The sequence below is a fragment of the Saccopteryx leptura genome, chromosome 4, assembly GCF_036850995.1.
Source record: "Saccopteryx leptura isolate mSacLep1 chromosome 4, mSacLep1_pri_phased_curated, whole genome shotgun sequence".
NCBI classification, from domain to species: Eukaryota; Metazoa; Chordata; class Mammalia; order Chiroptera; family Emballonuridae; genus Saccopteryx; species Saccopteryx leptura.
In genome coordinates this window covers 150,586,145-150,614,112 of record NC_089506.1, presented here as the reverse complement: position 1 = coordinate 150,614,112, position 27,968 = coordinate 150,586,145, and the positions used below count along the sequence as shown (strand labels likewise).

Sequence of the window (27,968 nt, the reverse complement as noted above, 5' to 3'; positions counted from 1 at the left end):
TAGTATATCACTATTTTCATCTCTAACTCATGTGTAAGAGGGTGTGTGTGTGTGTATGTGTGTGTGTGTGTATGTGTTTGTAAAGTTCAGTTCACTCAGAGAGGCAGGGAAGAAACATGACAGGAGACCACTTACTCATGGTACAAAATCTAGTAAGGAGGCAATTTTCTTTTTGGCCTGTGGTGACCTTTTTTGACTATGTGCCTTACTTGAGAGACAGTGTACTGAATGTGTCTATTTCACCCTGTTCAGCAGAATGCAACAGTGTTCTTTAACTTACTTCTGGTGGGAGGAGAAGTTATAGCTGAAATTTGAGAAGGGCGTGAAAAGTCGTAAGAGGCACAAGGAAGAGGGGTAGGAACTTCCTTCAAATGTGATTTTAATAACTAGTCAAGTGTGTCCAACTGTAGAAAAGCACCAAGTGACAATCTGTCTACCTGACAGTGATTACAATGAATTACAAGACTTTTGAATAGCTATACAGATTAGAATAAAGCAGCACCAAATAAAATATCTTTTGTTGTTAAAACTTTGACTTACTAGCTAAGAAACTTAAAAAAAAAATAACAAAACAAAAAAAAAACTTTTCTTGCGCTTTGATGTAGAACATTTAAATTTAAAATCCTGTAAAGTATTTTATAAGGCTTTCATGAAAGAGGCATTTTTCTAAAAGTTTTATTCAAACATGTATGAAGAATATGTAGTCTTTTTTAATTAGTTTGGTACATATTATATAGTTTTCATATATGTAAAACAAATATATCTTGATTAAAGTCCTATCACTAAAATAAGAACTTCAATGATATTCAAAATCTTCAAACCATATCATGGTTATAGACAATAATATCTCATTTGTAGGATAGAATTTAAACAGTGCCAGTGAAATTTGTATGTATTTTGTGAAATCAGCTGTTAAAATAACCAAGTACATACAGCAATGTAGCATAGTTAAAAATAAGATAATTGAGTCTATGCTCTTATTACTGTTATCACCTTATGGTTAGTTTTTTCAAAAAAAGAATTAAATTTCAAATAAAGTAGATTCTACAGTAATAGTTTTTAGAAGTGTATATATATAGTAAAGATGATTTGTTAAAACTTAATTTTTGTGTAGCTCTGATTTTCTTATTGTAATATAATACATGTTTTTAGTATGACCTGACAGGATTGTACAGAGCAAAATGAGGAGACCTACAGAACAGAATGTAATAGAAAAGACAAGATACATAATACTTTCAGAAATTTGTGCTGTGCATGCTTGTCAGTTTTAATTGTTTACTCTTTCCTTTTTTCTCTTCGTTAGAATATTTCACCAGTTATCACAGTATGAATATCAAAGTGTCCTTAATTATAACCATAGAAATGTTTGCCTCACTAATATTAAGTCAGACAGGAAAACATGTTTTAAAACTTTTAAAAAGTTTAATAGCTCAATAAGCTGTATTTTAAACTTTGGAATTTGTTTACTGGTACTAGTTCTTTATAAGGAGAAATTTTTATGGTAGTTAAAAAAATGAAAGCAATTTCAGGGTTAAAGACTTGCTATCTATACATTATTCTAAGATACTAATTTATTTTGTTTTATGATTGATGTGTCCTTTTGAAAGAAGAAAGGTGAAAAAAATTTTAAGATGCACAGATAGATACTATGTGTTTCTGATAATATACACATGTAATTCTGATAATATACATATGTAAATGTGAGATTATGTTTATTTTATATATTTTTTTACCATTCAAACAAATAAAGAATGCTTGTTAGAGTACAAATTGTAAAGAAGAAAATTCAACAAAATGCAGTTTGGATTGTAAACTTTAATTTCAAAGAGATTATTTTTTCAAAGTGTATATTATAAATATGAATGTAATTAGAAAGCACATATTTATTTCATAATTTATTTCGATTATTTTGGGGGTTCTGGAATATCTGAAGTATTTTTTTTAATTTAAGCTTTTTAATCTTTGTTACAATTACATCTTTTTGCTCTTACAGATAATCCATACGGCAAATAATTTTAAATGACTTTTTTTGGAACAATTAAAACTATAATATTTTATAAAATAATATTTTAATAAGTATGCAAATGTGTTAAATAACTTATGAAATTTTAAGAACATTTTTACAAATTGAAATGGTTCCTAGGATTAAATGATGCTGTCTTCTTTTAATCAGGAAGGATATGGAGTGATAGTTCTGAATCCCAATGAAAACTATATTGAAGTAGAAAAGCCAAGGACACATGTACAGTTGTCTTCTGATAGTTCAGATGAGCCAGCAGAGAAACGGGAAAGAAAAGATAAAGTCTCTAAAGAAACAAAGAAGCGACGCGATTTCTATGAGAAGTATCGTAACCCTCAAAGAGAAAAAGAAATGATGCAGTTGTATATTAGAGTAAGTAAAAATAAGATCGGTACTTCCCACCATTTTTTTTTATGTTTTATTTCATATGTTAATTTGTTTATCTTTTTAAAGAAGCAGTTAATTCTTTAATTTTTTACCATTTTCCATATGGGTTCTACTTGAATGAAATGTATTCTGTTTTCTATTCAAAATTACAAGCACATTATTCTTGTGTCAGTGTGATATTTAATAGAAGTTTCTACAGCAACTAAAAATTCACCATACAAAACATCAGTCTTCAACTTGACTCATGGTAGTTTTAATGCATTGTTTTCCTACGAGCAACCATCCGTCCACCATGTCTCTGCTTAACTTCTGGAGGCAGATGGAGGGAGGAAGAGTAATTAATATCTTAATAAGTATTTAATCGAGAATACTTTTAAGGATAGTGTAATGAGGGAACTCTGTCCTTTGCTCTTTTCTTACCCAGTGAACCCTTGCACTTTGTAATGCTAGCAGCATGAAGTCGTTACAGCAGTGCTGCCCAAGGAGTTCTAATTCTGCAGTGGCACAAACTATTTTATTTGCACTTTAACACATTCTACTTGATATATACTGTGTATTATATATATGAGACTCCTGCAGTTTTCAAAGCTCTTATTATGGATACTAGGAATATGATTTAATAGTAAAGCATGTCAAAAATGCTACAGGGTATGTAAATTAGTAAATTGATAATGTTCTTCAAAAGTGAGCAATTCAGAACATTTAAACATAGACAATTAACATTTTATAAATTATACTATAAGATAGCAATGTTTGAGATTATTCAGTTTGAGCTATTATTACACTTATTTAAAAGCTCATTAATAAAATAGTTCATACCACCTTTGAGGAGAAATATATGGATTTCAGAGTTATTTTCTTTAATATATATATACTTTTAGTTCAATACTCACTATACTTTTGGGAATTATACTCTAGATGTTCAAGACATTTGATTATAGGTCAGTCAGTCTGTTGAGTTAGTTATGACAGGTATGCAGTAGTGAAAACCACATATCAGTTTTCAAGACTCAAAAATATGTGTTCTTGACTCAGAATACCCAAAGCACATTGACCAATGAGCAAAGCAAAAGTTTGACAGATCATTATATTTAAATTTCTGAAAAGCATCTTATTACGTATTATTTGAAAAACCAGAGCAATTAGACTTGGAATCAGTAAGTAGCTTGCTTGTTCTAACATAGTTATGTTGCTACCTTTCTTTCCTATGACTACATCAGGGCCATTATGTTACCTTCTTCTCTGTCAGTTGTCCTCAGCTTTCTATTGTATGATCCAGTTTATCAACCACCATCTTAAGGCAGAGTTTTAAAAACACTCTCTTTGATATCCAGAATCTAAATACAAATTGTGTAAGGTTTTGAAACATATAAACATTAAGAGTATTCACTTTTTATGTGAAATGCACACAATGTGATTTTGTGTATTGTTTCTTTTTTAAAAAAGTTTCTTTTATTTGCCGATGAAATGTACAGATTAAGCATCTATTTCTGACATCTGTCTTGTAGATTTTATCACTTCTTTTCTATTTTTTCTTTATTTTGCCACTATTGCTTTGATTTCTTTCTTTTGTTCTATGTGTGCATTTTCTTGATTCTGTTTTTCACATCTGTTTAGTTTATCCCTGCATCAGTTTCTTTTCTTACACCAAGGGAAAAAAATCTTTTATGTTGCTTCATTGTTAAGATCTGCTCTCTTTCCCTTTGTCATTTTCTTTAATTCTTTTATCTCTTTTACACTTCTGCCATTTTTACTTCTCTCTTTATTTATCATGTCTTTTTGCTTCTTTCTTTCTTGTCCCATTTAACTTAATGGTCTCAGTTCCCATAAAAGAGGGTAAAAGGCAGAAATAGACTTATATAGATAATACAACATTTTATCTTATAGTCTTAGTTATGAAATGTTATTTTTCCTACCAAACACCTTTCTCTTAAAATCTTCTGGAATTGTGCAAAATAGCAGGGTTTTAGCAGATAGTCTTCAAATATACTTCTATATAATAAGGCATGGTTCTATAGTAGGAAAGAAAAGAATGCTTCAGTTTGTGTATGGTGTATTAATTCTTAGGGAATTTTGATCCACTTGAGAAGTGAATTCTGGTACCCTCCTTCCCTCTACAAATCTCCAGATAATAAGGGTTTGTAATTCTCATACACAGAACAGGGGATGTGATGGGGATGTATTAACTTTTATACATTAATCATTTACATTTTGAAATTTATTATTTATTCCTTGGAACAAACCTAAGAAGTAGGTGGATCACATAGTTTTATCCTTATTTTATGGTTAAGGAAACTGCTGCACAGATTGTCCATTTTTGTCTATAATTACATAACCAACTATTAAATGGTAGAAGTAAGTCTTGAAACCAAGATTTCTAATTACTGGACGTTCTTGCTCCTTTTCTTCTTTACCACATTGTTCTTTCTAGTCAAAAACAAACTGTGTCTGAAATATGAAAACAACCAAATATAATAAAATTATGATATGATATAGTAGACTACATCTGATTATTTTATAGATTTTTAACCAGTTATCATTTTATAGACACTATTAAATGTCTGAAATTTATATGTACTTATAATATATACATAATAAATATATTTAAATATTTTTATTTTAATAAGCTCACTAATAGGTATCTAATTTTATGGATGATTAGACTGTGGGTCAAACTTAGCTATTTTCCCAAGGTCACATAGCACCCAGTGTGAGCTGTGTGAGAGCAGGCACTTAGTCTCTTTCGCTAACTGCGCGTGCCCAGAGCCTCGACCAGAGCTGTCCTATGACCATTTGCAGAGTAGAACCTCACCAATACAATTTTATTTAATGATGTGTTGAAGCCAAGATTAAAATCTCTAACTACTACTGCTTTTAGAAATATGTCCTGCATTATTAAATTATCCTGTTGATTCTCTGTGAGGAAACATTCAAACAAAGTAAAACAAAATTAGATTGTTGGTCTCCTACCCAATCCAGTGGCCGAGAACACATTCTAAAAATCAACGATAAAAAGTATGTCAAGATGTATTTGACACATTGATTGATCTATGCATTTTCATCTGAATATATAAAATGTATTGTTTTCCTTTTTTAGCTATATCATCTTGGTGCTAAAATTATGGATGAAAATGGAAATATTTTATGCTGACCTACTGCTATCTCTGTTTTACACCCTTGCTGATAAGAATATAGCCAGTACTTGCTCTGTCCTATATACACTTAGTGCTTTATGGGATCTGTAAATTTGCTTCCTGTTCTTTATCTTAATCCAGATCTATCTATCTTGTAGTACCCAGCTGATATCCCACATTTTCCTCTCACTGTAATCTCCTTACTGTGATTCTCAGAAGTTACTATGATTAGTTAACTTACATGGAATTTAACATGTGCTGTCTTGAAACATTGCTTGTATTTTTGTCTCATAATATTATCAATATTACCAATTTATCTTTCTTGCCTTTCCACTAGATCTCCCCACAATCCTCTAGATCTTTGGACATGCTTTATGAATTTTGGAATTGCATGTCAATCCTTAGGAAAAAGCAGATATGAGCCAGTGTTTACAGTAGTACAGAGTATAATGTAGGGGAGTGAGGAACTGATACTAAACTCACACATTTAGAATCCAAGCCCCTGGACACAAACCAAAGTGAAAAGAGGAGGCTTTAGTCTACACTGATCTGAGCCAAAAGGCAAAGAAGCCTTAGTCCAGACATAAGTGAAAATGTGACCTGCAGCATAGGAATGAGGATAATTCTAGTATCAAACTGGACCATAAAAGGACAAGAACTCCAACTGAGGAAGAAGATCAATGAAAAGAACTTAATAGTTTTTTATATTCCACATAAGCAGAATATAGACAAAAGTGATTTGAGGCCAATCTATGAAATACTGGGTTGGAACTGCTTGATATCTTTTCCCTAAGAGACTTAGTTGTGGGCTTTGGTGATAGGAAATAGAATTTCATTAGACCCAGAACATTTTTTTAAATGCTGTGAGTGGAAATGGCGGAAGGAAATTATATAGCCACATGAGGAAAAATTCAAATGTGTAGGAGAAATTTACAAAATAAGAATCTTGGCAGAGCCTGACATTACACATTGAAGATACTCAAATATTTATGGATTGATTGCTTGTTGACATCCTCACAAAAATCTTATTCCTTAACATGAAAGATAGTGATGGCTAGTTTCCTGATTTTTTTCAGCATTCATGTGAATTTTTACAATTGTTTAGAAACAGCCATCTTTGATAAATTGAAGTTTTCTTTTAAAAAAAAAATGTTTTCAAAGTTCTGACGGGTTATGTCCAAAATAATTGGTGAAGGCTGATAAATTCCTGTCTTCTCCTCTGTACCTCTTCTCTGTTAATGCCACTAGAGTAATTTCTATCTAGTGTTTTAGCAACCAGTTCAAATTTATTTATATTACAATGATAGTAAATCTCTGGAACCATTTTATTTTTCTGATATATACATGTAGTTGAATATTCTTTTTCTCTGGAATCTATTAGTCAATCTTTTTTCAAATTTTTGCAAATATGTAATATGTGCAGGGGAAGTAAAGTAAACTCCAGTTCTCAAACTTTAAGATTAGCAAAGTTGAATTTAATTTTACTTACTAAAAGAGTGTAAATAGACATGACTAACTATTGGATTATGTAGCATATTTCTAATGCATTAGAAGCAGAACATGAGAGATCAAAGTACCTACTGTTTCATGTGGCAACTTTCCTTAAATATGAAATAATGTACTTTCTGGCATATATTATGGCTTATTAAGGGAATTGATTTGGTCTAGGCAATAAACATCATGTCAAACATGCCTGGCAGGAAAACCTGCTTAATATGTTTTGTAATAAGATGGAATTTTTTGTTCTTGAAAACATCTGCCAACTGAATTCAAGAGTGAAGACAGAAAATGTCATCAATTTAGTGGTAATCCTATAAATTTAGTTTCTTTTTGAGCAACACATATCAAGATACACAAAATTTCCACTGTTAATCACCATTGGTTTTAGTACTGTGTAAAACGATGAAACAAAAACATTTTATTTTTATATAATGTGTTAATTAATTCATAATGAATTTTAATATTTCAACAGATAAATTTTAACAAGCATCTTGCCAACAGATCATTTTTTAAAGCATCTGTTTTTTAATGTGTTGGGTTGAGAACTGAGTCAAATGGCTAAATATGTACATATATTCTTTTTAAAAACATATTTCCACCCCCGTAATTATAAATACACTATTTTCCCCCTTAGACCACAAGGGGCTGCTGCTGTTCATATTGGATTTCGCTTTCCTCAGAAACTGAATACCCCAATTACGCTCTCTTTTTCTTCTCCCTTATTTTTTTTTCTTAGCCGAAAATCTTTTAAAATATAATTGGAAAGAAAAAAAAATAGGCTTACCTAGTAATTCAATCAATAAAAGAATTTAATATTGATTAAAGATTTTCTATATTCTAAGGCCTTTACGTTTTTTCAAATGAACTTAAGACCAAATGTTGACATGTTACGTGGTATCAAAAAATTGTACCTATCAGTATCACTACCAATCTCATTTGCAAAGCTTTTAAAATTAAAAAATATCAAGCTTATCAGGGAGGTTACAAGTTTCTCAGAATTTTATGTTAGCAAGAGAGCCCAATTTTTATCAATTACAACAAATGCTGTTATTTGTTTTCCTTGAACTGTCAGGTTTACTTTATTTTCAGAAAAATGGCTTCCAAAGACCAAAATTGGAATAAGCATAGTGTATCAGTCTTACAAATAACAACAGTGTTCCATTAAAACAGTGGCTGCCAGCACTGGCCAGTTGGCTTATGGTAGATTATCGGCCCAAAGTATAGATGTCCTAGGTTCGATTTCTGGTCAGGGCACACAGGAGAAGTACCCATCTGCTTCTCCACCTTTCCCCCCTCTTGCTTCTCTCTCTCTCTCTTCTCCTCCCCTCCTGCAGCCATGGCTCGATTGGAGTGAGTTGTCCCAGGTGCTGAAAAAGTCTCCATGGCTTCTGCCTCAGGCGCTAAGAAATGGCTCCCATTGCAAGGGAGCAAAGGCCCCAGATGGGCAGAGTATTACCCCTTGGTGGGCTTGCCAGGTGGATACCAGTTGGGGTGCATTCAGGAATCTATCTCTGCCTCCCCTCCTCTCACTGAATAAAAATAAATAAATGAATGAATGAATGAATAAATAGAGTTGCTGCCATAGTTCACAAGTCAACAATTGCACAACTACATTTTTTCTAAACAAACAGCATAACATAGTTTGGTTTGCAGGTGCTTTGTGTGGACTTTCTAGTTTATCATGCAGAATGTTAAACATATGCTCAAGGGTTGAAATTTAATAAAAGCGATTTTTATTGCTTCATTAAAATTTCTAAGCTAACTTGTCCCCCACTCCCCAAATTTTTTCTGTGGGTGCCAGTGAAGAATACAATGACTCCTTTTATAGTTTGGTACTACTGTGTGATCCATGCTAGGTCACAGGTAGTTTTATTCTCTTGCTTTTGAACTTTTTAATGCAAATGCCAACACAGTCAAAAGACAAAGAATGTACCAGTATTGTTATATGGACCCCTTATAAGAGTCTCAGGAATCCACAGAGGTTTACAGACCACATTTCTAGAACCACTCATCTCTTTTGAAGTTGAATGAAAGAAGGAACAAAAGAAAGCAGTCTATGAGATTAGAATAAGAATGGTTTTTCGGCCCTGGCAGGTGGCTCAGTAGATAGAGCATTGGCCCAGCATATGGACATACCAGGTTTGATTCCTGGTCAGGGCACACAGGAGAAGTAACAGTCTGCTTCTCGCTCTGCTTCCCCTTTTTCTTCTTCTTCCCCTCCCACAGCCAGTGACTTTATTGGTTCAAGTGTGGCCTGGCACTGAGGATAGTTCTTTTGGAGTATATCAGCTTCAGGCACTAAAAATAGCTCAGTACTCGAGCATTGGGGCCAGATGGGGTTGCTGGGTGGATCCCAGTCAGAGTGCACTTGGGAGTCTGTCTCACTGTCTCCCCTTCTCTCACCTAAAAAAAAAGAATGATATTTCAGTTTATATATTAGGCAACATAAAACTAGAACAATGTGAGCAGCTATGTAAGAAAAATAGAGAAACTATAACAGAGTAGGACTAGATTACTAAGGCAATTGGCTATGAGTCTCACCTGAACTCATAGAAGTCTATATGTAGACTCCTTTACCTGTTCTCTTCCCTACCCCCTCCATTGAAACTAAGATGTCAGGCCCCAAGGCCAGTAGATTTGAGGATTTATAATTTGTTGTCTCCTGGTCTTCTCCAACAATAGAAGGCCCTAAAGAATCGTGTCCATTTAGGATTTTAGCAACTACAACTTTCATTCCCTCCTTTCTTTCTTTCTTTCTTTTTTTTTTTTTTACAGAGACAGAGAGAGGGATAGATAGGGACAGACAGAAACAGAGAGAGGCCTGACCTGCGGTGGTGCAGTGGGTAAAAGCGTCAACCTGGAACACTGAGGTCGCTGGTTCGAAATCTGGGCTTCCCTGGTCAAGGCACATATGGGAGTTGATGCTTTCTGCTCCTCCCTCCCTTCTCTCGCTGTCTGTCTGTCTGTCTCTCTGTCTCCTCTCTAAAATGAATAAATAAAATCTTTTTAAAAAAAAAAAAGAAAGAAAGAAACGGAGAGAGATGAGAAGCATCAATCATCAGTTTTTCGTTGCGACACCTTAGTTCAGCGGTTCTCAACCTGTGGGTCGCGACCCCGGCGGGGGTCGTGACCCACAGGTTGAGAACCACTGCCTTAGTTGTTCATTGATTGCTATCTCATATGTGCCTTGACCGTGGGCCTTCAGCAGTCCGAGTAACCCCTTGCTCAAGCCAGCGACCTTGGGTCCAAGCTGGTGAGCTTTTTGCTCAAACGAGATGAGCCCGCTGTCAAGCTGGCGACCTTGGGGTCTCGAACCTGGGTCCTCCACATTCCAGTCCGACGCTCTATCCACTGCGCCACTGCCTGGTCAGGCTCATTCCCTCCTTTCTACTAACATGGGCGGGCCTCTTGCTTCCCAGTAGAGCTCAGTTAGTTATTCCTGCTATCCAGGTGGGTTCTAATTTACTATCATATTCTACTAGTTTTTTACTGCTGCTGTCTCTCTGTTACTAGTGCTGTCTCTCTGTTTTGTTTATCTTACTTTACATTAGACTGGTTCTATATTGGGTAAGAGCCAGGTGCTAGTGTCTGGCACATGTGTACAGGGTTTTGTACATAGTATTCACTCAACAAATGTTAGTTGTTATTGTAATGTCCTTGATTTACAATCCAAGGACATTTTTTCAGGACTCTCCCTCCATTTTTGAAGCCATGCTCTTTCTAGTTCTCTAAATTAGGTTCCTCTTATTTCTTATCTAAGGTAACATTTGATGGTAGCTATCTAAAATACAATTGGATTACTACATTTCTATTTAGCTCTAATTATGAATGTAGATTCTTGCACTTTCACAACTTCCACCACTTACTTGGGGAAAAGGGACACTTTAAAACCCTCTGCCTTCAACTCCCCACTACCTAGGACCCTTGTGCATCCATTTATCTAGTTAGAAATAATAGTTGTTGTTTCTTTGTGTAATTCTCAGAATTATCTCATGTACTATCCTGACTTCACTGGTAGTAAAATGATATTCAGAGATGTAAATAACATATTCAGTTATACCTAATAATGTTTGAGCCCAAGTTTGACTGTAAATCCTTTTTTTCCCACTATACTACCTTACCAATGGTGAGCATTTTCTACAAGTGGTTCTTTTTTTTTTTTTCTTTTTTACAGAGATAGAGAGTCAGAGAGAGGGATAGATAGGAACAGACAGACAGGTACGGAGAGAGATGAGAAGCATCAATCATCAGTTTCTTGTTGCAACACCTTCGTTGTCCATTGATTGCTTTCTCATATGTGCCTTGACCGTGGGCCTTCAGCAGACCGAGTAACCCCTTGCTCGAGCCAGCGACCTTGGGTCCAAGCTGGTGAACTTTGTTCAAACCAGATGAGCCCGTGCTCAAGCTGGCGACCTCGAGGTCTTGAACCTGGGTCCTCTGCATTCCAGTCCGATGCTCTATCCACTGTGCCACCGCCTGGTCAGGCTAAAAGTGGTTCTTTAAGATCTCATTGTGTGTATAGAAAATATATACATAAGTGAATGGGTAAATTGATCTTTCTTGGGTTACAAAACAATTACTGCAATAAAAGAAAGATGGTATTTCCCACAATGCAACATTTTATTGAAAGACTGTTGTTAAAGGTTGCAATGAGTAAGTACTGAGTGTAGAATCTGGGACCACATTCTCTTCTCAGGAGTAAGATGCTATCACACATTATTTTTACCTAAGTCCCAAACTACCCATCTGAGGTAGTTGAGTTGCTCGACTGCAAAGGAGTTTGGAGTTATTGCAGGTGGAAATGAGGTAAAGCCCAGATCAGCTTATATAGTTGACTCAAAAGCATTGTTTACTGCAGGTGATCTTCTTTATTACTACTCTGATTTCAGTTTATCTTTCGGTAAGTTTAGACCTGTTCTCAGATATAAGCATGTTGTTCCCCCATCCCTTTTGGTGTTTTAGCTGTCCAGTATTCATTTATGTACAATATGTCTTTATCAATGGATGTAAGTAAACACTTTTCTGTGCATCTCTCATGTAACATACACACACACACAAAATGTGTTTATTTAGTAACTTGAAGATTTCCATTGTATAGTCATCTCACTTCAATTTCAATCAAATATATGAGCATTTGTAAACATTATGAAATTATATGTTTAGATTTACTTCTTTGGAGCATTAAATTACTGTGTAAAACACTACCAAATTCATCTCATATTTATATCATATTAATTTTATTCTTAGTGTTATTTTTATTAAATAATAGAAGAAAACATTGATTTTTTTTCCCTTGAGAAACAATAGATTATGATTTGTATCTAATGTCTCATTTAGGGAACCCATAAAAACAAAGATAAAATTAGTTTTGAATATTAATCTTATTGTTCATCTACCAAGACTTTTATCTAATTTCTGTTTTTCCTAAAAATTATTCTAATACCTGAATTTATTTTTTAAAAGCTTTAATATAGCTTGCCAAATGTCTGATTTGGTGTCCAAAATTTTTCTGTGAAATTTCAGAAAATTCTCTCTCCCTTAGGAGGTGATAAGGAGAAGGATTACAGGCTTTTATTTTTCATGATACTTGATACTATTATATTTCCTAGTTCTAAAATAACCTGACATTTTTCTTTCTTTTTTTTTAGTGAGAGGAGGGAAGGCAAAGAGACAGACTCCCACATGCACCCTGACCAGGACCCACCCGGCAATCCCCATCAGGGGCCGTTGCTTCGTTGCTCAGCAACTAAGCCATTTTTTTTTTAGCACCTGAGGTGGAGCCACTACGCCACCCTCAGCTCCCTAGCCAACTCGCTTACACTAATCAAGCCATGGCTGAGGGAGAAGAAGAAAGAGAGAGAGAGGAGAGGAGAGTTGGAGAAGCAGAAGGTCTCTTCTCCTGTGTGCCCAAACAGGGAATTGAACCCTGGACATCCATATGCCTGGCCAACACTCTACCACTGAGCCAACAGGCCAGGGTCTAACTCTGACATTTTTTAACAGTCACCAGTTTTCCTTTAGGAAATCTTTTAAATATTCTGAGCCGGCCCTGGCCAGTTGGCTCAGTGGTAGAGCGTCGGCTGGCGTGCGGAAGTCCCGGGTTCGATTCCCAGCCAGGGCACACAGGAGAAGCGCCCATCTGCTTCTCCACCCCTCCCCCTCTCCTTCATCTCTGTCTCTCTCTTCCCGCCTGCAGCCAAGGCTCCACTGGAGCAAAGTTGGCCTGGGCACTGAGGATGGCTCTATGGCCTCTGCCCCAGGCACTAGAGTGGCTCTGGTCGCAACAGAGTGACACCCCGGAGGGGCAGAGCATCGCCCCCTGGTGGGCATGCCGGGTGGATCCCGGTCGGGCGCATGTGGGAGTCTGTCTGACTGCCTCCCTGTTTCCAGCTTCAGAAAAAAAATAATAAAAAAAAAATAATTCTGAGCCAAAGTTTCATGTTTCTGCCAAAGCACTGGTAATACCAATAATTTTCTGAGTTATGTAATGGATTAGTAATTTTTTAAACTTTGAACCAACAGATGAAGTTTAGCTTTACAATTAAGAGTTTATACTGCTAAATTACATAAATCTATCAAAACTAAAATCTGCTTTATTCATATTATTGAGAAGATGAACTCAAGTATTGGTATTTTAAATTTTTGGCAGTGAGACATACATTTTCCAATTAAAAGGAGTGTATACAATTCATTCAGCTTGCATGTGTTTACTGTTTTATATAAAGCATACATTTAGGAAGACTATTACTTATAGGAGAGGGTATCTACCAGAATAAGGTACCAAAAGATAATAGCTGAAACTTGGTAGGTACTTTTTAGAGACATACCAGGTTCTAGTTTATTTATAGATGAGGAAACTGAGATTAAGAGAAATTCTATAATTTTCTAAGATTGGCACTATGATTAGTGACAAAGCTCGTACTGGGCTGTAGGGTTTTTTTTGTGTGTTTTTTTTATGTTGTTTTATTTTATTTTATTTTTTTTATTAAATTTAATGCAGTGACATTGATAAATCAGGGTACATATGTTGAGAGAAAATATCTCTAGATTATTTTGACATTTGATTGTGCTGTATACCCCTCCCCCAAAGTTAAATTGTCTTCTGTCACCTTCTATCTGGTTTTCTTTGTGCCCCTCCCCTCCCCTAACCCCTCTCTCCTTCTTCACCCCATCCCCCCTCCCCCCACCCCCCACCCCTGTTGCCATCACATTCTTGTTCATGTCTCTGAGTCTCATTTTTATGTCCCTTCTATGTATGGATTCATCTTAGTTTTTTTTCTGATTTACTTATTTCACTCTGTATAATGTTGTCAAGGTCCATCCATGTTATTGTAAATGATCCGATGTCATCATTTCTTATGGCTGAGTAGTATTCCATAGTATATATATACCAAAGCTTTTTAATCCACTCGTCCTCTGACGGACACTTGGGCTGTTTCCAGATCTTCGCTATTGTAAACAATGCTGCCACAAACATGCGGGTGCATTTCTCCTTTTGGAGCCGTTCTATGGTGTCCTTGGGGTATATTCCTAAAAGTGGGATAGCTGGGTCAAAAGGAAGTTCGATTTTCAGTTTTTTGAGGAATCTTCATACTGTTTTCCACAGTGGCTGCACCAGTCTGCATTCCCACCAGCAGTGCAGGAGGGTTCCCTTTTCTCCACATCCTTGCCAGCACTTATTCTGTGTTGTTTTGTTGATAAGCGCCATTCTGACTGGTGTGAGGTGATATCTCATTGTGGTTTTAATTTGCATTTCTCTAATGATTAGTGATGTTGAGCATTTTTTCATATGCCTATTGGCCATCTGTATGTCCTCTTTGGAGAAGTGTCTATTCATCTCTTTTTGGGCTGTAGGTTTTTCTATTTACCATTCTGGTTATTGAAATTTTTGTATTAGAACCAGGATTTTGCCATCCATTCATATTCAGAAGTGGCTCATTTCTCTGGACTTCATCTCAGGGTTGAAGGGGTTGAGGGAGAAGAGTAGATGTGTTTGTGGTGTGTGTGTGTGTGTGTGTGTGTGTGTGTATTATTAGGCCGTGAAAAGAATAAGTGAACATTACGTAATTTAGATTCAAACCTAAAAGATAGTTGAAACAGTATTCCTAACAATCTATTTTAAGATTTAAGAAGAAAAATATAAATTTGAAAATCTTTGTGCATTGGATGTGAATTATGATGTTAATTATACTTCATTCATTCCTAATGTTTAAATTTCACACGGAAGAATGAAAAAATTCCCTCACAGTATTTGTGCAGCCTGCATATACAATAATGCCATAAGAGACGGGCTGTTATTTGTACATATATAGCTCAGTCAATTGAAAATTACTCAGATTATCATTTTTTCATTAAATTTTTTTTTTATGTGACAGAGACAGAGAGAGGTACAGATAGGGATAGACAGGCAGGAAGGGAGAGAGATGAGAAGCATCATATCTTTGTTGCATCTCCTTAGTTGTTCATTGATTGCTTTCTCATATGTGCCTTGACTAGGGAGAGGGCTATAGCAGAGAGAGTGACCCCCTGCTCAAGCCAGCAACCTTGGGCTACAAGCCAGCCACCTTTGGGCTCAAGCCAGCAGTGAGAGGGTCATGTCTATGATCCCATGCTCAAGCCAGCAACCCCGTGCTCAAGTCGGAGACCTCAGGATTTCTGGGTCCTCTGCATCCCAGTCCGACGTTCTATCTACTGTGCCACCACCTGGTCAGGCTTTTCTCATTGATTTTAAAACATTTTAACATCTCTGAATCAGGGCTGCATCTTAAAAATTAATGACATGTCCTGGATTATTTGGCAACAGTTTTTTCTTAGTGTTACATAAAATAGTGGTACATAAAATACTTTTTAGAATTGACGGTACATAGACAGATGAAATATTGTATCAAACAGGACTGCCTCATTACACAGTTCTCATCTGGCACCCCCTAGAGGTGTGCAATGTAGACTATTTGGCCTTATGGGGTAGCCCAAGTAGAGATGATATGGAGGTTCCTTTTTTTCTTACATTTTATCCCATATTAACTTCACAGATTATACAGAGACCACCTGCCTACTGTTTGACAAGTAGTAACCTCCACAATAAATGTTTATTCACTTACACATTATTGTAGTCACTTGTATTCTTTTATTTGCCAAAGCAGATTGAGAACAGGTTTGAGTTCCCTCTAGCACCAGATATGATATTATTGAGAAGAGATAGAGCTCTAGGTGGTAAACCTAGTTGGTAAATCTAGGAATTGATGACTAAATTATTGGGTTGCATAGAGATGTTAGCCCCTATGTGTCCTAATTGTTTGCATAATGTCTTTTATTTTACTTTTTTTGTCACTTTTAAGATACCTAAAATAACTATCAGTCTGATAAAAGTACAATATCAGTTGTAGGTTGCATTCTGTTAGTATACCTTCACTGATTTTGTACCAGTTCCAAAGTGCTAGATATTAAAGATAAAAGATAGGAGGAGAATGAAACATATAGTTTCTACTGAAGGCACATGAAGTTAACCAGGATAGCAAATCAAGATTTAAAATGTATCTTGAAACTGAAAAAAATGTATTCGTTTGAGTGGCATAGCCTTGAATAGATCTCTTCATATTTCAGTTGAGTTGAGCACTATTTACAAAATGTCATGCTTGCCCTAGCCGCTTGTGAGATCCAGAGATAGAAAAGCCAGAATGTTCTTTAGGAGCTCACTTACAAACTCATGAGGAGGCTAAAATGATCATAAGCAACTCTGATACTGGGAAGATTGTGGTTAGTATTTCGAAGCAGTTTATATGTGTGCTGTAGGAGTATGAGAAAGGGAAAATGTATTTTTCAGTGAGTGCTCACAAGGTCCTTTCACAACTATTAATTTAGCATTAATAATAAGTTTCAGATACTTAAATGCTTAATTAGATAACACATTGAATTTTAAAATTTGAAAACTACCTTATACATTTTCTTGATTAAATCCAACCTGTTATTGCAATGAGAACCTCAATATTTTTATTTTTATTAAATTTATTGGGACAACATTGTTTAATAACATACAAATTTCAGGTGTGCCACTTTATAATACGACATCTGACTACTCTGTTTTGTGTTCCCTACTCAAAGTGTAGTCTTCTACCAGCTTGTGTTTGACCCTCTTCAACTGCTTTATCCTTCCCACCCCCGTTCTCCAGAAACTACCATTCTATTGTCTGTATCTAATGAGTCTGTTATTTTCTTTGTATATTTCTTTTGTTTGTTAATTTGTAGCTTTTTGTTTAATATGTCACATGTGAGTAAAATCATACAGTTCTCGTTTTTTCCATCTGACGTATTTCACTTAGCATTATACGTTCAGGATCCACATGTTCAGGATCCATCCACATTGTCACAAGTGGCAGTATTTCATTTCATCCTTTATGGCTGAATAGTATTCCATTGTATGTATTGTATATACCACATCTTTATTCAGTTAGCTATTGAAGAACACTTCAGTTGTTTCCCTGGCTGGGTTATTTATTGTGAATGATGCTGCAGTGAACACAGGGGTACATATATCTCTACAGTAAGTATATTCAATTTTTTTGGATGGATACCCAAAGAGGGATTTGGGGGTCATATTTTAGCTCTATTCTTAATTTTCTGAGGCACCTCCATACTGTTTTCCATAGTAGCTGCACCGATTTACATTCCCACCAACAAAATAAGAAAGTTCCCTTTTTTCTACATCCTCTCCAACAGTTGTTATTTAATTGTCTTATTGATTATAGGCATTCTAACAGGTAAGAGGTGGTATCTCATTGTGGTTTTGAATTGCATTTCCTTTATAACTAGGGATGCTGAACATCTTTTCATATATCTTTTAGCTATCTGTATAACTTTCCTTTTCCCATGACCCTGACTTGAGTTTATACCAGAAATGGTTTAATATAAAGTATTCCCATTGTGGGAATATTTTAAGCTCTATTTGGGTATATATTCTGAATTAATCATCTTTTTTTACCCTGGAACACCAACAAGTACCTTGAACATAAATAGTACTCAATAAAGCTGTGAAGTGGATAAGCGGACTAAATGACTTTGAGATTTGATGGCAAAAGGAGAACTGCTTCTCCTTATATCTCTCATCACATGTCCTGCCCCTCTTTCCTTCTCTTACTCCATTCTAGCCACACCGGTCTCCCTGCCCTTCCCCTGTATACCTGCATGGCTGTCACCTCACTGGAGGCATGCTTTGATCATCCTAATGAAAAGAACCCTGCCCACCCCTAACCCATTCCCGTTACCCACTGCCCAGTCCCCTTACCCATTCCCACTTCCCTTGTCCATTCCCCATTCTCCTTACCCATTCCCTTTACTCAGCTCTGCTTTATCCTTTTTCTTTAACACATATCCCTTCTAACCTCTTATATAATTTACTTATTCACTAAATATTGCTTACTGTCTGTGTTTCCTGTTAAAATGCAAATTCTGAGAAGGCTAATATTTTTGTTTTGTCATTGATATACCCCCAAGTGCTTAGCACAGTGCCTGGCACAAAGTAAGCCCTGAGTAAGCATTTGGTGACTTGATCTGAAGGCTGAAATGTATTGTTTCATTTGGATTCTCACATATGGTAGGGCTTATATTGACAATAACTTGTATATGGCACTCTGGTTTGAGGACTTACTATGTGCTGCACATTGAGCTTAGGACTTTGTATATGTATCTCATTTTATCCTCAGCCTACTTTTCATTATATTGGGAATTATTTGCTTGTGTTCTTACATACTGTACTTATTTAGGTATTTACCCTGTGTTATTCATCATTGTATCCATGGTGTCTGGCATATGATGGTTAAATGGCACTCAAATGTTAGTTAAATGAAGGAGTGAGTGATAATTATTTTTCATTTTGACAAGTATGGCAAACTGACATTCTTATAGCAGGGGTCGGGAACCTTTTTGGCTGAGAGAGCCATGAACACCACATTTTTTAAAATATAATTCCGTGAGAGCCATACAACGACCTGTGTACTTTACGCATTATCCAATAAAAATTTGGTGTTGTCCCGAGGACAGCTGTGATTGGCTCCAGCCACCCACAACCATGAACATGAGTGGTAGGAAATGAATGGATTGTAATACATGAGAATGTTTTATATTTTTAACGTTATTATTTTTTTATTAAAGATTTGTCTGTGAGCCAGATGCAGCCACCAAAAGAGCCACATCTGGCTTGCGAGCCATAGGTTCCCGACCCCTGTTATAGGGGAACTCATAAAATGGAATCTCTTAATCTAGTGACCAGTATTAAATCTTTTTCTTTCTTTTTTGGTGAGAGGTACAGAGACAGAAGAGATGTACAGACGGGGACTGACAGAGGGGACAGGAGAGATACGAGAAGCATCAACTCAGAGTTGCAGCACCTTAGTTGCTCATTGATTGCTTTCTCATACGTGCCTTGACTGGGGGGCTGCAGCCAAGCCAGTGATCCTTGCTCAAGCCAGCAACTATGGGGTCATTTCTATGACCCCACAACCAAGCTGGCAACCTCATGCTCAAGCTGGCCACCTTGGGGTTTCAAACCTGGGTCCTCTGCATCCCAGGCCAACACTCTATCTACTGCACCACTGCCTGGTTAGGCTTAAATCTTGTTAGTAGTTTAAAAAACAATAACAATCATTGAGCTACAAGTCTGCAGCAAATGGTTGCCTATTGATCTGAGATATTTCAAAATTTTTAGACTAGCTATATTTCAAAGTCTAAACATGGTTCCTCTCTTTGTTGAGTAGCCATCTTGTTTATTGCCCTGTGTGATTCAGGGAACTGTCACGAGGCCAGAGTGACTTATAAAAAAGCCACTGAAATGACTCCATCGAGTCCAATCAGTTGCTCCAAGCTCTATTCTCACACTACATTCTGAGGAATTTTTTTCTTTGCCAGTTTTTTTTGCTTCACACCCAGATTCTCCCTGCCCACCATGAGGAGGATGCCTTTTAAACAGCAGCTGTCCAAAGTCCTCCTTTCTCCACAGAGAGTGATAGATAACCTGTGTGACTAGGGCCTTTCTCATCTCACTGATCAGAGGAGGGAGGTAAAATTGGATATTCTAGACTCATCTTTCTGACCCTTATTTCAAGGAAAAAAAATTATTTTTAGACATTTGCAATAAAGTACTGCTTTCCTTATAGTCAATTGAACACTTAAAAGTCGAACATTATAGTGAGATATCTAATTGCAAGATTTTATTTAAATCCTAAGCATTCTTCACAAACTACTTGTTCTATAGCTAGTATTACTTAATCTTAATGTCCCTTCCTTTGTTAAACTTTTCCTGGCCTGCCCTTCCTCCCCCACACCAGTGCTAAAACAAACATGAACATGCTCGCTAACACACACACACACACACACACACACACACACACACACACACACACATAATTACAGCCTTATTTTTTTACCATCTTTTATATTGGAGTAATATAATTTTTAGCACTTACCTAAATGAAGGATATAATTGAGATTATATATTTACTCCATAAAGTAGACCTCTAATTATTTAAAAGAAAGGCTTATGTTTATTTTATTTTTGCATTCTCACGGCTTAAATAAAAGTTTGTTTAGTAAAGTTGTCTGTGATAGAATTATCATTTGCTTTACACTAGAATCTCTGGTTTATTTTGTGCTTAAGGAAGTAAGATCAAATTGTGGTGCATTGTAGGACTGTCTAAGTCAAGCTGCCTAAGATGTTCAGGGAAATGTATTGTTGACACTCTTTTGATGTGAGAATATTGTTACTGTTTCAATCACCAGACTGAACCATTGCCACCAAAACCTTATATGACTTGTGTACTTATTAACAAGGAATGTACAGATACTTGCTCCAATGCTTGAAGTATTTGAATGAATTTTCATTTGTAAATACCATCAAATGTAATTCACTGTATTATAAACTTTTAATTAGATAAATGATAAGGTAAAACATTCCATTTTAGTATTAATAATATTGGCAAAGATATTACTAGCCTATATTTATTCAGATTTTCTAATATACATTAATTCCAAGTTCTCCTTTACATATAAATAGAATATATATATATGATCAAAAGAGTAAATCTTTCTACATAAGAGAAATTTTATATTATAAATCCAGTAGTTTGAGTAGTATCTTTAGTTTATTTTTATGCTACCTTATGTATATTAGTAGATTACTTAGACTTAAATGTCCCTTGATTTGATTTGGGAATATGGAAATAGAGTCAGAAGAGGCTGACATCAACTAGGTGACTAAACATAGCATCAACACTAAACAATAGCCTTTGAGTAAATTGGTGTCACTTATATTTCATTGCCAAAAACAATCTAGACTCAACCAACTGCCCTTGATAAGTTTATGATTCCATTGTTAGCTTACGCATCAAGTGATAATTTTAGCGGTTAAAAAAATATCTCCACCTACCTAAAAATTCTTAAACATTTCATCAAGTATTTATTAAACAGCACTAGGCTAGGCACTTGGGATGTGCGGATCAACAAGTCATGACTCTTACCATAAGAACACAGTAAGAGAGAGATGCACCAGATTCCAGTTAGTACTTGATTGGGGGCCACAGGTCATGGAGTAAGAGTGGAAGACCCAGGGAAAGTGTCTTGGAGGAAGTGGTATCTGAAATATATCTTAAGTTGTCAGAACTAGATGAAGACAGTAGACAGTCAAGACAGGAAGTAGAGGGGGAAAGGAGGAAACAGAAGAAATTGTATAAGCAAAGGCATGAAAATAAAATTACTGATTTATTAAAATAATACCTAAAGAATATGCTGATTTTCAAGTCCAATACAGGGACTTTTGTTTAGTTGCTTGTTATATCTCTTGAACCACAACTGGGGTTCGGTTGTTTATTGTGTTCATTTTAACCTAAATATTATAAAATCCTTCTCTAATTGGGTTCACAGTATGTGAAGAAAATGAAAGTCAATGCAGTAGTTAACATGGTGTCTGGTACATATCATTCCTCATTCCGGTATCAGGTGTACCTGATTCTGTACTCAATTTTCACCCACATTTTTATTCAGTCTTTTTATAATTTTATTAACATTTAACTATTTTAAATCTTTATTATGAAATGTACAACAAATATGTAAGTATTAGAAAACAACAAGAAGTACACTAGAGTGCCTACGCAACTTAAGAAAATTAATCTTGCCCTGGCCGGTTGGCTCAGCGGTAGAGCGGCGGCCTGGCATGCGGGGGGACCCGGGTTCGATTCCCGGCCAGGGCACACGGGAGAGGCGCCCATTTGCTTCTCCACCCCCCCCCCCTCCTTCCTCTCTGTCTCTCTCTTCCCCTCCCGCAGCCAAGGCTCCACTGGAGCAAGGATGGCCCGGGCGCTGGGGATGGCTCCTTGGCCTCTGCCCCAGGCGCTGGAATGGCTCTGGTCGCGGAAGGGCGACGCCCCGGAGGGGCAGAGCATCGCCCCCTGGTGGGCAGAGCTTCGCCCCTGGTGGGCGTGCCAGGTGGATCCCGGTCGGGCGCATGCGGGAGTCTGTCAGACTATCTCTCCCCATTTCCAGCTTCAGAAAGAAAAAAAAAAAGAAAAAAGAAACAGAATCTTACCAGTAGCTTAGAGAACCTACATGTGCCTCCCACAGTTACATTCTTGTCTCTACCCATCAGAAATATGAACTGTGGGTTAATGTTCCTTTGCTTTTCATTGTAGTTTATTAAATATGCTTTTTGTAAATAATACATATTTATTGTTTGCTTTTGTTTATCTTGTGCTTTTACCAAATATATTTGCTTTTTAAGATTCGCTTTTTTGGCACAACATCCGTTTATGTGTTCAGCAATAATTTATTTTTACTTCTGTATGGTATCTATTTACTTACCCACTTTTCTGTTGATGGATATTGGTGCTGTGTTTTCATGTTCTTGCTATTACAGTTTAAGCTTCTAATGCACATTCTTACCTGTTTTCTGGTGTTCATCTGTAAGAATTCTATAATAAAGAGTAGAATAACTCGGTTAAAACTTTACTGGTTAATAACAAATTATTTATGAAAGTAGTTGTAGGAATTATTCTAGTCAGCCATATGTCCATTCTTCTTGCTTCATATCATTCACAGATCTTTGTGATATTTGATTTAAATTTTTTTTCAATCTTGAGACTTATATGGTATCTCATTATGGTTTTTATTTTTATTTTTTTATTACTAAAGAAGTTATATATCTTTATTTTTAATTTGACATCTATGTTTCCTCATCTGTGAATAGCTTGTTTGTATCCACTTTGTTATTGTCTTTATTGTTTCTTATTAATTTGTAGATGTTATTTGCATATTATAAACCACTCCTCCACTCTGGTTTGTCTTTTAACTCTTTTTGAAATGTTTTGAGAACATTCTTAATTTTAATGTATTAAAATGTATCAATTTTATTTCTTATGGTTTACTCTTTAATACCTTGTTTAAAAAGTTCTTACCTTCTCCAAGGTCATAAATATATTCTATATTTTCATTAATGTGCTTTAGAATCTTTCTTTTCACATTTAAGTTCATATTCTATCTAGAATTGATTTATCTGTTTGGAATAAAATATGAACCCAGTTTCATTTTCTCCATATTGATACTTATCCTTACCCAGCTTATTCATAAGATCATCATTTCTTCAATGATAAATTTAAGTATTTTATCTACTAGAAATCTGTTTTTATGTTTATTATGTAGATATATCACCTTTAAACTTTTCCCAGTTAATCAGTAGTCCAAAACACCATTTAAAAAAAAAATTTTTTTTAGAAAGAGAGAGAGAGGATACAGAGAGGAAGGGAGAGAGATGAGAAGCATCAATTCTTCATTGCAGCACCTTAGTTGTTTATTGATTGCTTTCTCATATGTGCCTTGATTGGGGGAAGGTGCTCCACTTGAGCCAGTGACCCCTTGCTCAAGCCAGTGGCCTTTGGGCTCAAGCCAGCGACTTTGGACTTCAAGCTGTGACCTTTGAGTTCAAGCCAGTGACCATGGGATCATGTTTATAATTCCATGCTCAAGCCAGCAACCCAGCACTCATGCTGGTGAGTGTGTGCTCAAGCCAGCGACCTAGGGGTTTTGAACTTAGGCCCTCAGTGTTCCAGGCCAGCACTCTATTCACTGCACCAATGCCAGTTAAGGTGTGACATCCAAACTTCATTTTTAAAACAAATCATTCTTTCCCCACTAATTTGATTTGAAATGCTACCTTTAACATAGATTGAACTCGTACATTCAAAGGTCTGTCCACTCTTGCCAATGCCATTCCAATGTAATCTTTGAGATTTTATTGTACATTTAGTACCTGGCAGTGCTTCAGTGTAGTAATAACCCTTGTTTAATTTTTCTGTCCTCCCCTTCCCTACGCACCAATCTAAGATTAGAAAGTTAGCTTTGATACACTACCACAACAACAACAACCTTTCTCTCCTTCCCTTCCTCTCCTCCCCCTCCCTCCCCCATCTCTATCAATATCAACAATGATAGGGTTTAGAGATTATAAGTTTTTATATTATGGTATTTCTTTTCCTAAAATAATTTTTATATTTGCAAGCAGGCAAAGAATTGTAATTATAACAATTATTTGGCTTTACGATATATCTGTGTAACTACCTCATCTCTCACTGCCAGTCTTTTTAAGCTGCCATTTCCCAGTGCATGTGTGTTTTATTTTACATCCTAGACAATTGAAATAGATGATGTATTTTAGAAGTAGTTTGGGAATCAATTTAAAAATTAGGATGACCAGTGGGTAGGATATGCTAATTGATTAGATGAGGGTTAAAGAAAAGGAAGGAATATACAAGGTCTCCTGGGATGTCTACTCCGTTGATTTGTGAGAATCAAGAAGTACGGTAATTGAAGTCACTTTAAGATTTATGTTAAAAATGTAATGTAAGATATGTTAGTGTTCATACCTTTGTTAAAACTGAAAGTACTTCAGTGACCAGTGAGGAATTGCAAATCTCTGGGGCTCAGTTTTTTCCTCTGCAAAATGGAGAGGTATGCAGATACGTGGAAAGCCATAATATCTAAACGTTTATGATTCCATGAAATATTGAAATAATTCTAGTTTAAATAATCTCTTCAACTATCCTCAGAATGAACTTCTTTACTAAGATTTTCCCCGGGTTTCAATCAAGGAAAAAGAATACCACGTCCTTTTTTATCAGTCAGTAGTATTCTATCTACAGCACTGTCTGAAATATAAAAATACTAAACTGATCATCTGACAAAATGAGTGAGTTCTACATTGTGTTTCAGTGCTACAGAATATACTCTTGGAGGAAGAAAAATCCTCCAGGACTTAGAAAACCTCATATTTAATCACAAATGCAATCAATATAAAATGTATTGATTTAATTTTAAAAATGTATTATAAACATTGGGATTAAAATTATTTAAATGGGAACCTTTCTTAGCACGGTGCAGTTGCTTTCACAGTACTTATCTGGAGGGAAAATATTAACCTGTTAAGTTTAGGGTACAGTTCTGAAAAAAAATGTTTCTATTGACTCTAAATGAGAAGTATAAATAGTATTAATCTTGCTCATTTTGTTATATATAGTACATTTGCAAATAATCATAGTCATTCCAAAAAGAGCCAAAATTTTAATTTTTATATCATAGTTGTCATAAAGTTGATGATAAGCTTTAGAAGAAGAATAATGTAAGCAAATCATATAAGTTTCTTTAATATAGATTAAGAATATAAAAACGTAACTGTTTACAGTCAATTCACTGAGAAGACTCGATGACATGATCTAACAAGAGGAGCAAGCGTCCCTGGCCCTTAAGTGGCTGCAGGCGCTCTGCTGCTAAAGCACAGGATCACAAGAAAAATACCAGCAGCTATGAGCAGGTTGCTCGCTCCCCACCTCACAAACGCCCTGTTTATCTAAGTCTTGCTGGATATCCTTCTGGCCCCTCCCAGCTGAGCTGGAAGCTCCTTTAAGTCCTTCTGCTCTCCAGACACAAATCAGGTAAGCTCTGGCTCTTCCCTTACAGTTGAAATGGAAGAACTGAAGGCCAGTTTCAGGCCTGAGGTCTATTTTATTATGGCTAGAAAGAGTTGCTTGTTAATAGATTTACACACACACACACACACACACACACACACACACACACACACACGAGGTTAGTAACTGATTTTATAAAGTTATGGAAGTTTAAACTGTGTGTGTGTGTGTGTGTGTGTGTGTGTATGCATATATAAAAAGTACTGTAGCGTTAGTTTAAGGTTATGCGATCTGAAGTCAAAGAAACCCCACTAGCTGGATTATGTTGGGCAATTGACTTAAAAACTCTCTAAGTATCTCTTGCCGTATCTGTAAAAGAGAAAATAGTAGCTACAGTCAGGGTAACATGAAGATTAAATGAATTAGAACATATTAATCATTTAGTACAATATCTAATTCAGAGTAAGCACTTGAAAAATGTTAGCTGCTGTTATCACTGTTTTTATGGGTTTAGGATTTCCTGAAAATGTCATGCCTTTTTATTTTCTTTGTCCTTTTATGCTGGCCTTGTTTTCACCCAGTATTTTTTCATCTTCCGTGAAGTTCTCTTAAATTTTAAAGTTGCTAAAGAATGTAGCAGATTTATAGCAAGGAAAAAAATCAAATATAAAAATATTTTACCTTTGGGACAGAAATTTGCATATGTCAGTCACTGCTCAAAATCTGGTCTCACCTATATTGGATTTACCTAACTATTAAAATTCTCAACCAGGAGAGTTTTTAATGTCCTAACCTAATACAGATTTTTAAAGAATATTATTTGATTATGAATTATTAGTAAATTATTTTATAAAGTTATGGCACTTTAAACAGAGCAAGTTTATCAAGTTAAAGACATATACATATATCATGTATTAATAAAATGTATATTCTTACTAAAATTTATCTTTTAAAATTATTTACTATTTCCTTATAGTATTCTATTTCTGAGTTTCCATTGACACAGTATGGTGATAATTTCATAATCTCATGTTTATGAACATAATAAAAATATTTTTCTCACATTCTCTTTTTGTTAAAATCTTGTTTTGAATTTAATTTTCACGTTACACACACTTATTGTATAGCCTCTGCTTTTCAAAGTATCTGGAATATTTTTTCAATTATTTGTTGGTGTCTTGTCCCAAGACCCCAAAGATTTGGCTTCTGCCTTCTGAGTTAAGACGTGCTCCCAATCTTCCAGTTAGGTCAACCACAAAAAATTAAGATATGATAGAAGGTCAGTAGAAGAAATTCATATCAAAACAACTACTCGCCATGTCATTATGGCAGCCTGCTATAACAAATGTGCTTTTGTTTTAACTTTTGACAATTGCTAAGAGTAATTTAATCTGACAGAGGCAGGGTGTTGAAAGGCTCCTGGAGATGTCATAAAAGCGACCTTTCTGCCCATGTGCTGCCAAAAGCCATTTCTAACAAGGAGCTAAGGAAACCGTGCAACTTCTTTTGTACTTTGTTAATTAGTTATTGATCTGAAACAATGCACTTCCAAATACTGTTAAAGGAGCTGGACGCCAGCAAGGTCATCATGTGACAGTCTAGTCCTGATAATGTTGATAGTAGATGAGAATTCTTTGAAGCCTTCTGTTCTGTGCTTCTGAAATTGAGACTGCCTGGTTTACTGAACTGACTACCACTTTACATTATCATTCCTCTTTTCAGTTTAAATTTTTTGTGTATTAATAATCTGATCTTTAGTCATACTTTATTACATGATGTACTTCCAATTTTCAGAATCATCATTTGTGGATTTAGTCTCAAATAATTACGTATTCTGTAGAAAAAAAGTGTATGTGATTTGATTAGTGATGCCAAGGAGAACAAGGAAATAGTACTTAAGTCTCAAAAGGGGAAATAAGCTAAAATTCTAGAATTTCTTTATTGGAAATACTAATTGATTTTTTTTCTTCAGTTTGGATATTTAAT

The 27,968-nt window shown here is 35.6% G+C and overlaps 1 protein-coding gene across 7 annotated transcripts in view; it reads left to right on the top strand.

Annotated features, from left to right (window-relative positions):
- The window catches only part of ARB2A (ARB2 cotranscriptional regulator A), a 483,251-nt gene that overhangs the window by 214,520 nt on the left and 240,763 nt on the right, over positions 1-27,968 (top strand). For 6 of the 7 annotated variants that reach the window (XM_066381837.1, XM_066381841.1, XM_066381839.1 and 3 more), the window contains one exon: positions 2,174-2,392. The exons of the other annotated variant lie outside the window; for it this stretch is intronic. In XM_066381837.1, the coding sequence (XP_066237934.1) occupies positions 2,174-2,392 (219 nt within the window). The remainder of the gene's footprint in view (positions 1-2,173; positions 2,393-27,968) is intronic. 7 annotated transcript variants of the gene reach the window in all.